Source organism: Primulina huaijiensis, chromosome 8 (assembly GCF_012295235.1).
Source record: "Primulina huaijiensis isolate GDHJ02 chromosome 8, ASM1229523v2, whole genome shotgun sequence".
Classification (NCBI taxonomy): Eukaryota; Viridiplantae; Streptophyta; class Magnoliopsida; order Lamiales; family Gesneriaceae; genus Primulina; species Primulina huaijiensis.
Genome location: NC_133313.1, coordinates 4,077,536 through 4,089,069, shown reverse-complemented (window position 1 = coordinate 4,089,069; position 11,534 = coordinate 4,077,536). Strand labels below are relative to the sequence as shown.

At 38.2% G+C, this 11,534-nt stretch overlaps 1 protein-coding gene across 1 annotated transcript; it reads left to right on the top strand.

Moving 5' to 3' along the window:
* The first annotated feature begins 1,045 nt into the window (after nucleotides 1–1,045).
* On the top strand, nucleotides 1,046–2,141 carry LOC140982449 (cytosolic sulfotransferase 12-like). Its single transcript, XM_073448955.1, has one exon. It carries the CDS (start codon nucleotides 1,065–1,067, stop codon nucleotides 2,079–2,081), a length of 1,017 nt encoding a protein of 338 aa, XP_073305056.1. The 5' UTR covers nucleotides 1,046–1,064; the 3' UTR covers nucleotides 2,082–2,141.
* Nucleotides 2,142–11,534: the final 9,393 nt, after the last annotated feature.

Below are 11,534 nucleotides of genomic sequence, written 5' to 3'. Positions count from 1 at the left end.
GTATTCTTGTGTACGATTGGTCTACCACATACTGAGTTTTTCAAGATGCTATATATTTCCGCATATCTAAGGATTTTTTAAGAAAAAAATGCATATTCGGTTGCATATATTTTCTTCTTTGCTTCAGTCTGAGTATATCATCTTTATTTTATTATAATTTTAGTAATTTTCGAATATATCGTTAATGTGACACTGACATGACGTTGATATATATAGTGTCAATCAATAGTATTCTCAATGAAAAATGACAAAAATTGGGGAAAAAAACAAATACATAACTAAAAGTGTAATTTCACAACATAATAGATCAAAATTAGAAAAACAATTTAAGGATTTTCCACCCTTGTGTTTAGCATTTTTTATGGTGTCAATAAATATCATTGAAGGATCCAAACAACCATCCACGATGTAAGAATTAAGAGTGAAATAGGTTGGTCTTATACTTATTATCATCAATTAAAGCGTGGGGAGACAAGAACAAGTTGATCGCCAGATGGGTATCGGTCGATTCAGATGTGGACCAGAGAGAACGTGCTACGGTCCCATCAAATTGAATAAATTTTGAAAAACTACCAGTCCAAACAGATTTAATGGTGGTCATGTGCGTCACGAGTGTAGCCACCACTTTTCAGGCAAGACTGTAAAAAATGAAGAAATTTGTATTTTTAGTCCCACATATCTATTTTCTCGAGATTTTGATATCTATGTTTGTCAAATTTCAGGCTAAGTTTGCCATATTTATTTTTTTACAATTTTGGTTTTTTTTTCGACATGACAACGGTATGGTGCTGATATGATGCCAACATAAAAAAAATGAATAAAATTGTCAAAAAATTATAAAGATATATGACTAAGACCGAGATTTGATTATATAATAGATCGAAATAGTAAAAAGTTAAATATATATAACTAAAAATGCAATTGCTGAGCATTTTGTACGGATGACAATAATAATTTGTTTATTTGTATAAACCATAAATGTCAATATATTATATATATGCATGATCAGGTGCAAATCCAAGAATTCAAAAATACTTCACTAGAGGAAAAAAAAAGAAAAAAGAATGTTCACTAACCAACAAATGTCGAATGAAACCACTTCATCCCTTCCAAAATATTTACTACAAGAACACAAACTATTACAAGAATTCATATCCTCCATCTCGAATCTACCTAAAGAAAAAGGGATGGTTGTACCCTATCTCTACCAATACCAAGGTTTCTGGTATCCTCCTAGATTACTTCAAGCTTCAATCTTATGTCAAAAGCATTTTCAAGCTCGAAATACCGATATTTTTCTTGTTTCCACTCCAAAATCCGGTACAACGTGGTTGAAAGCAATCATATTTAGCTTAGTAAATCGAAAGAAATACCCACCAAAATCCAGAAATCACCCTTTGATCAGTGCTAATCCACATGAACTTGTCCCGTTCCTAGAAATCAAGCTCTACGTTGATAATCAAATCCCGGATATCGAGTCGTTCCCTACTCCACGCCTGTTTTCCACTCATATACCTTACTTTTCTCTGCCGGAATCAGTACGTGATGCCCGCGCATGCAAGATAGTGTATTTGTGCAGGAACCCGAAGGATGTTTTCGTGTCACTTTGGCATTTTACAAACAGATTGAGGTTGAAAGAAATGGGGACTAATTCTCTCGCACATGTGTTTGACCAGTTTTGCAATGGGGTGAGCATTGTTGGGCCCTTTTGGGATCATGTCCTGGAGTTTTGGAATCAAAGCAAGGAGAACCCAGACAGAATCTTTTTCTTGAAGTTCGAGGACTTGAAAAGAGATCCGCAGTGTTTTCTGCGTCGCTTGGCCGGGTTTCTTGGATGCCCATTTTCTGCAGAGGAAGAGGGATTCGGGATGGCGGAAGAGATCTTAAAAATATGCAGTTTTGAGAATTTGAGCGGTCTTCAAATTAATCGAAATGGGAAACAATCATCTGGTGAGGAAAATAAAGCATTTTTTCGTCGAGGCGAGGTTGGAGATTGGAAGAATTTTTTGACGGATGAAATGACCCATAAGATTGATGAAATTAGTGAAAAGAAATTTGGTGGGTCGGGTTTATTTTTCTAGATTTGTTTCTGTATGGCACATGTAACTTGAACAACATTTTCTAATTTTATTAATGGATTTGTTAACGATTTTAATCTTTAATTTATATTTTTTTCTCGTTTTTTAAGCTCTTTTTGACCAGATCAAAAAATGCTTACGAGTGTGGCAACGGAAAATGCTTACTTGAAACCGAAAATATTAACGTGACATTCGAAAATTGTAATGTGTCTGGTTCTAGTCATCTCTTGGTTAATAATGATAAAAAGAAGAATCAAGTTAATGGACTAAAATTGTGTATTGATTAATAACATGATCAAAAACAAAAAATATATAAATTATAAGATCAAAAATATTAATTTTCAAGTTATATATATAACTACATAGGTTTGGGCTCGATCTTGATCTTACCCACCACATACTTACATAATTTTCATCCTCTTGAGTACAAGGTATCATCGAATATTTTTTTTTTTTTTTTTTTTTTTTTTTTTTTTTTTTTTNTTTTATACATAAGGCGAGAAATTTCAAAATTTTACTATATTTTGGCGTGCTTGGTGATTTTGTTTACGAATATATGATTGATAGATTATGAATGTTGATTTGTGGTTGTGAATGTCGGACCATGATTGGTGTGTTGGTGTTGATTAGTGGTTGAGACTGTTGGGGGATTGAAGGCTATTGCATGAAGCGTTTCTATGTGATGGGTTTAAATTCTTGGTGTTATTGTTGAGGTAATCTGGTTGAGTTTGAGAAGAGTATATTGATGAAATATCCCTAAGAAAAAGCAAAAGAAAAATGCTACTGCATCCTCATCGATGATTTAGGGACGCCACTGCAGCAATCAACTATACCGTTATTAGGGCATCTACAATATTTCCTTCAAATATTTGTGAACCCCATAATCCACATCATCAATCAAATATTTCTCTAATCAAATATCTCATATTTCACAATCAAATATCACACCAACCAAATATTTATGGGTCTCACTGTCACTTTAATTAATATTTTATTTTCATTTAAATAAAATAATTTCACCACTTTAATTACTTTCATATATTATTTAGTATTATATTTTTATTGAAATATAAAACTAGAAAGTTTATAACGATTATTTTTGAATAACTAATTTGTAAAAAAATAAATATTAATAAAATTAAAAAATTTATAACGAACTATATAAAACTAATTTACCACAAAACAATATTTATAACATTAATAATAAAAAATTACAAACCATAAAACAACATTTATAATAATAATAATTGCAAATTAATAATTCACGAAAATACTAAAAAAAGACATGAAAACAGAAATTACAAACAATTGATTGGTCGACCCAAAACAATGGTCGACCAAATGATACAATCATGGTAGACCATACCATTTGTTGGTCGACCAACGTTTTGTTTTGGTCGACCCAAGTTTGGCCGATCTCGAATTCAATTTAATTGTCCACTCAGGTTTCTGACGCGCGAGTGCAATTCACGCATGCGTCCACGCTGACTTGAAGAAATTTTAAAAAAAATTTGCAATACCCGGTTACAAATTTGTAACAGGATATTGTAGTGACACACAAATCAATGGTGTACAGTGGTGAATATTTAGATGGAGAAGATATTTGGATGACTTGATTTGTAGAATATCTATCATTGTGGATGCCATTACGGGAGCACATAATATATTCTGAATGTCCCAAAGAAAAAGCAAAAGAAAAATCTGTTTTAAAGGTGGGAGTCTCGATTGTCGTGTATGATAGGATGTCGGTTAATAGGACAGGTGCAGTACGAGATCTAATCGAGGAGTCATCGAGCATTGGGCAGCCACATCAGAGAACCACTACACCACTACCCACAATGGTCTTGACGAGCAGTGAGAGGCTTGATTCTTTTGAACGGAACGTGGAGATGCAGCGACGGAGGCTGGATTCCCACCGTAGTCGGACTGAGACGTTCGTTACATACATGACAGACTTCACCACAATACACGTACACCCATCGTTTCCTCAGTACATGCCCTAATGTTACTCAGTTCCCGCCACTACCCACGTGTTATCCCCATGATGATGATGAGGGCAACGACCACTGACAGTCGTTGCCATAGGTACGGATATTCATATGTTTTTATTGATCTATTGAACATTAGGGACTGATGTGAACTCGCTGAAATGGATGAGCCGGGTAGGGAACTCCAACGGGTCAAATCAGTAATTTATAACGTTTGGGAATTTGAGTGAAGATAATGGCTTCAATAGCACCTGCAAACAAGGAAATGAACTCGTAAATGGGTGCCGGAGGGGTGTCCGGCGTGGCCACTCCGATGCTTAAATCAGCAGGCTTTTTAGATGAACACAATCAATATGTAAGTGCTTGAGTATTCAAAGGTTTTTCAGACCCTTTAAATGAGAAATATACCTGCTATTTATAGTAGAAAATGGGTAGTTACCTCGATTCCAGCGCCACCTACTAAGTATGACAAGTCGACCGCCCATATTCTAGCTTCTGATGATTATAGGACACTCCAAATACAAGTTGCTCTGACAGATTAGACTGCCTGTACCAATCATACTCGAGTGGGGGTCAATTCTCGAGGTGGCCCGGGTAGTCGGTTACCCGGGTGCTTGTATGAGAGCCCGGGATATGATAACTGCCCGGGAAGAAGTGAAGTGCTCGGGAAGCTGGCTTCTGATATGGACTTTCTAATTAATATCTTGGGTCAATGATGACCCAGGCCTTTACATGGGTATCACCACCCATCCCTAAAATAGTCGGGCTAGAGCTTGACTCGCTGTCCCGATCAGTCATATCTGTACTTTTGTTGGGACATAATTTTGAGTGTAAAAGCATCGGGGGCTTCAAATATCCCACAGATTAAATGGGATACCAGGGTCTGATTCAAACCGGTTTAAGGATGAGATGCCGGGGCCTCACATCTCCCGGGCTTTAGGTACTGTGTAGCTTAGTATTCTCGGGAAGTCCATAGGGTATCATTTATGATGCATGCGTTTAGCATTAACTTCCTGCCGAAAAAATCGTTTCGTATTCCGAGAATCAGATAAGTCTGACACATCGATATGCGTACACGTCCCTTCACATACCCGTTACAGTTTCCGAAGCGCATCCTGATCGTCCACGTGTGTTTAAATAAACGGCTGAGATCTATTCCCACCGCCTATATATATTAGGCCTCCTGTTTTTGAGAAAACACTTGCAAAATTAAAAACTCGGCGAAGCCCTTGCAAATTTCTCTCTCGAAGCTCCTCCGCGCAAGTTTCTCCACCTCCGACGATCCTCGGCCGTTTGCAATCACCAACTTTTCTTTTAAAATCGTAAGTTCTCTCTCCCAAATATGTCTAATTCTACTTCTTCTATCTCTGGAGCTAATGCGCGGGGCTCTCCTAACGATGAGTCCGCCGCACTGCGCTCTGACTCCCCTCCGTCTCCCCCATTCTTCCTACTACTTCATCCACCCTGGCTTTCTTCCCTTCCCTCTTGGATTTGCTCTGATCAGCCCGGACTGCCTCCACATAGCATTTCCGAGAAGATGGCTGATCTTCCCTGACCTCTCCTACCCGGGCTACCACAGGAAACTTTATCTTTTGGTGGTAGGTAGACGCCACAGCCTTCAGTTCATTCAAAGCCGGTCTCCCCAGAATGATATTATACGATGATGGGGATTCTACCACCGTGAAAGAAGTCATCACCGTCTTCTTGCAATCCTGGGAGCCCAAGGTAAGTGGTAAGATAATCTCCCCTTCCGGGTGGACCACATGGCCTGCAAAGCCAAAGAGGGCAGTTTCCACGGCTTCCAAGTGATAGCCCTGCAAATCCATCTGTACAAAGGCATCTTTAAAAATTACATTTACAGAGCTGTCCGAGTCAACAAAGACTCTAAGAATGTCATAATTTGCCACCCGAGCTCGGATAACCAGGGCATCATTGTGGGGTAGATTCACCCCCTTCAGATCCTCCGGGCCAAAACTAATGACTGCCTCGCTCCTCCTCGTCCCCTCTACCTCCATACATTCCCTCATACTTCTCGATTTCCGAGCCCTATTGGAGTCCCCATCAGTGGAGCCTCCTGATATCATCTTGATCAATCCCATGGTATGGGGTGAAGTCTTCTTTCTCTCGGGTTCCTGTTCCCTTTTCCTACCCAGATCACTTCTTGAATTACTCCTCACATTTCCTCCCCGAGCACTGGACCCTGGATGTTGAGATGTCCATGGCAATCTTGGCCTCTTATTGGCTTGACTTGATTCTGGGGCAGCGAGTAAGGCATAGTTTCCTTTTAACGTTTTGCAATCCTCGTTGTTGTGATAACATACTTTGTAGAGAGTGCAAAACCCTATCTTCTCGGGCCGAGGTAATTGATGATTCGGAGCAAGATCCCTACTGCACTCTTGGACTTCTCTGTCTCGGGCAATTTTTAGAGAAACATGGTGAGAAAAGTGCCTGGAATTACCCCTTCTCTGTCCTTTTTCCTCGGGCTTAGACACCCGATCTCCTCTCTCCTTCTGCATGGCTTCCCTCTTCTGCTTCTGGGCTTCCTCCATATTGATGTACTTTTCTGCCCTAGATAATAAATCTTCGAAGTCCCCGGGCACCTTCTTGGTCAAGGACTTGAAAAATTCACCATCCCCCAAACCCTGAGTGAATGCAGTAGTTTTTGTTTCGGTGGTGCAGGTGGGGACATCCAAAGCCACTCTATTGAATCTTCTGATATAAGCCCTCAAACTTTTATCCGGGCTTTGCTTGACTTCGAAAAGACTAAAAGCAGTTTTCTTATACTTCTTGCTGCTACTAAAATGGTGTAAGAACACCTTCTGAAAGTCTTTAAATGAATTAATACTCTGAGGGGCAAGTCCCTCAAACCACTTTTGAGCTGAGTCCACCAAAGTGGTGAGGAACACCTTACACTTGATTTGATATGTATAGCAGTGTAACATGGCCATGTTTTCAAACCTGGCTAGGTGCTCCTCAGGATCCGCATTGCCATCGTAATCTTTTACTTTAGCGGATTTGAAGTTCTCAGGAAGAGGTTCCCGGACAATGATATCAGCAAATGGGCATCCCTTAGCAATCTCCCGAGAAATACTACGACTCTCCAACTGCCCTTCTAGAACCTTCATTTTCTGCCTTAGTTCCAACAACTCCTCGGCCATGGTAGGTGATTTGGATCCAGCACTAGACTCCTCATCCTCTCCTCTCACTCCCTCCTCCCTCAATTCTTGCTCTTGCTCTTGCTCATTCTCCTGCCCCTCTCCGGGTGGTGTAACTTGATGAGAAGATTCCTTCCTGGCAGTGTTCTAAAAAGCTCGCTTAAGCGCGCTTAAGCTTGAAGCACGACAAAAACGCCATCGCTTCGGAGAAAGCGGAAAAAAGCGATCAAACTGTAATTTGACCGAATTAAGTATAATTAAGGTGTTTAATTAAGCACGCTTAAGCACAATTAATCGCATCTATTTTTTTTTTAATTTTTTTATTTTGAAGGTATGTCTTTTTATTTTAAAATAATAAATTAAGTTTATAATTTAGATGTTTATTTTTTAATTTTAGTTATGATTAAGTGTGTCTGATAATGATTTGACAAATATTTAACATTTTTAATGTGATCTAGTTGCAAAAACAAATAAAGATTGTAATTTTGATATTTTTATGATTTTATAAATATAAGAATTAATGCATCAGACTTAAATTTATCATATTTATGTATTATTTTATATATTTATTGGTTTGAGATAATTACAATTACACTAAAGATAAAAAACGCTTTTTCACGCTTAAGCCTGTGCTAATCTCTCTTAAGCTTGAAAAGCTTGGAGCTCGACATTCGCGCTTCGGGGCGCTTCACGTTTTTTAGAACCTTGCTTCCTGGCCATAGCCTTCTTCACTGCTTCGGAGATCATTCTAGCCAGGTCCTCCGGGGTTATGGTAATATGATTGGTTCCTCCGGGAGGAACACCACCACCTTGACCTGAAGTACGAGCATTATCCCCATGATCCCGAGAAGTATCTTGGTTAGTTCTTCGTGTATGAGCCATATCAACGTCTTGAACTCGATTTTCCCACAGACGGCGCCAATGATGTGAACTCGCTGAAATGGATGAGCCGGATAGGGAACTCCAACGGGTCAAATCAATAATTTATAACGTTTGGGGATTTGAGTGAAGATAATGGTTTCAATAGCACCTGCAAACAAGGAAATGAACTCGTAAATGGACGCCGGAGGGGTGTCCGGCGTGGCCACTCCGATGCTTAAGTCAACAGGCTTTTTAGATGAAAATAATCAATATGTAAGTGCCTGAGTATTCAAAGGTTTTTCAGACCCTTTAAATGAGAAATATACCTGCTATTTATAGTAGAAAATGGGTAGTTACCTCGATTCCAGCGCCACCTACTAAGTATGGCAAGTCGACCGCCTATATTCTAGCTTCTGATGACTTATAGGACACTCCAAATACAAGTTGATCTGACAGATTAGACTGCCTGCACCAATCATACTCGAGTGTGGTTCAATTCTCGAGGTGGCCCGGGTAGTCGGTTACCCGGGTGCTTGTATGAGAGCCCGGGATATGATAACTGCCCAGGAAAAAGTGAAGTGCCCGGGAAGCTGGCTTCTGATCTGGGCTTTCTAATTAATATTTCGGGTCAATGATGACCCAGGCCTTTACATGGGTATCACCAGCACTACAAAAAAATACTCTTACAGAAGTGGTTTTTTTCAATTTTAAGATCGGTTTTTAACCGCTCCAGCATTTGTACCACCGGTTGTAAAATCGCTCCTCTTATTTATGGCCTTATATCTTATAGAAGCGGTTTTTTCAACCGGTGGTACAAGTTGAAGAACCGCTTCTATTGTTTCTTTTAGGTGCGGTTTGATAATGCTCGAACCCATTACCCATTACGGTTTTTTTCCGATATTGTACCAACAATTTGCGACGGTTTTTGAGAAATCGTAGCCTAGAAAATTAGCGACAGATTTATGTAAAACCGTCGCTATTTAGCGACAGATTAAAACACCGTCGTCTACAAATTTAGCGACGGAATTTATAAACCGTTGCTAAAATTAACGACAACTTATTCATGTCTTCCGTCGCTAACTTACCGACGGTTATATCATAATTTCCGTCGCTAACTTAGCGACGGTTATATAATAATTTCCGTCGCTAATATTTACGGTAAAATAAAAAAAAATTAATAAATATTAAAAAACTTACCATATTACTATAATAACATAATTCTAATCTTAATTAACATTTAAAAATGTACTAAAAATTAAAAGGAAAAAATTTATATTAAATCCAAACTAAAATCGTGTAAAAAAAATTTTATCGTTGTGAAGTGGTAAAATTATGTAAGAAAGAAAAATTTTAAGTGTTGTGAAGTGGTGTAAGGAAATGAGAGAAAAATTTTAAGTGTTGTGAAGTGGTGTAAGGAAATGGTTCGGAAGTGGAGGTATCTATAGAAAATTCGGCGACGGTTAATGAAACAACAGTCGCTATTAGCGACGGTTGTCGAATAAACCGTTGCTATTTATGGCGGATTTTTCAAAATTTAGATTTTGCGACGGTTTCCGACGTTCCCGTCGCTATATTTAGCGACAGTACAAAATATTAGCGACGGTAATGCATAACTATCGCTAATATTAGCGACGGGTTTAGTAAAAAAGTCGCTAATTGAATACATGCGACGGTTTGACTTTACCCGTCGCTAAATTTAGCAACGGTTTGTTAACACTGTCGCTAAATATAGCGACGGGTATCAGTAAAACCGTTGCATTTTTGAAAAAGCGACGGTTTGTTTTAAACCGTCGCAAATATTAGCGACGGTTATAAACAAACCGTCGCTAATATTAGCGACGGGTTGTGAAAAACTGGCGCTAAATATGACAACAGTTCGGAATAATCTTAATAGTTATATCAATAAGAACCATGTATAAAAATGGTTTATAAATGTATTTAATAGGTGCAATTTTCAAATCAATTCTAAAAAAATAGAGCTATAATGGCGGTCCTTAACACCGGTTTTGTGAAACCACTTTTAAAAATATTCAATTAGAGTAGTTTCCAGAATGGTTCTAATAGTTAAATCAATAGGAGCAATTTATAGCAGCGGTTGATACAAATCGGTACTAAAAATTGCACAAGTAAAGCGGTTATGCGACAACTCCTAAAAGTAAGGAAATAGAAACGGTTTAAGTAAAACCAATTTTGTTGTTCAGTTTACACGAGCGGTTTTAGAAATGCTCCTCAAAGACCGCTTCTAGAAACACTTTTTTTTGTAGTGCAGGGACAATGCACATATCTAAGTTTGACGGGTAGAAATGATTTTTTGTTGATTGTTTGAATTGGTATGCAGTTGACAGATATCGTTGGTTGTGCCATTTAACCTGTTTTTTGTGTCGTACTTTCGCATCATTTTTAAGTAAAAGATTCGAGTATATGTTTGTGTTTACTATAGTTTTTGAGTTCACACCAACTACATGCACTTTTGCCAAAGGCTAAGCGGCCTATGATTTTTTGTGTTTGTTTTGTGTTTGCAAGAATTAAGGCAACAATCAAGTGTTGTGGTAATTTTAAGTTGTGAAAAATGAACAAGAAGAGAACGAAGAGTAAGAAAAGAAAGAAATTGAATGGAAAGATAGGCACCTAAGCGTATGATACCGAAGAAGGAGAAATTTCGAGAAGCAGACGCTTCAGCACCGAACACGGAGTGCCTTAGCGCCCACGCATCAAGAGGCGCCAGTCACAGGCGCCTCAACACCTAAACCTCGCACAAATCAGTTTTGGAAAGCTTAATTAGGTGCCTCAGAGCCTGTAATCAGCACCTCACCGCCTGGAGTCATACATGAATAGGAGACTTCGAGTTTTTATTGTTCAAAACACCAACCCAAGGGGTTATAAAGGGATTTTTCTAGAAGCATTCAGCAGACGGCCGGGAAAAGAAGAGAGAAGACAAAAACTTGGAACGAAGATGGACGATGCGACATCCAAGGACGGAGAAACGACATCTACTCGTGTTTTATTCTTCTCGTTCACTTGATCTTTGAATGATGTTCAAGAACATGATTTGTTTTATATTATCTACGTTCAGAACTAAATTTGTCGTCTATAGGAACGATGTATCTTGACATAAAACTATGATTTTGATCTTTTGATTTCTACATTTGAATTCGTCGTTCACTTTATTTGTATTTTTCCGAATTGTTTGCATTCAATCAATTGCTTACTCATTGAATGTTATATTTGTTTGAAATATGGCACTTGGTAGAACAGATTTAGAATAAGACCGCAGAAAAAAACGTCATTGGTGTTTATAAAATCTAGAATGTCTGATTCCATCGAGGCCATTAAAAAATATTGTGTTGATTATGTTATTTGATATTTAATTTCTAATAAGAATATTGGAATCAATATTAGATAATAAATTTACACTTATTACTTGGGAAAGGAAGTATGAAATATGGAGAATT

Excerpts from the sequence above, each read along its gene's own strand:
- LOC140982449 (XM_073448955.1), top strand. The coding sequence starts at position 1,065 with ATGTTCACTAACCAACAAATGTCGAATGAAACCACTTCATCCCTTCCA.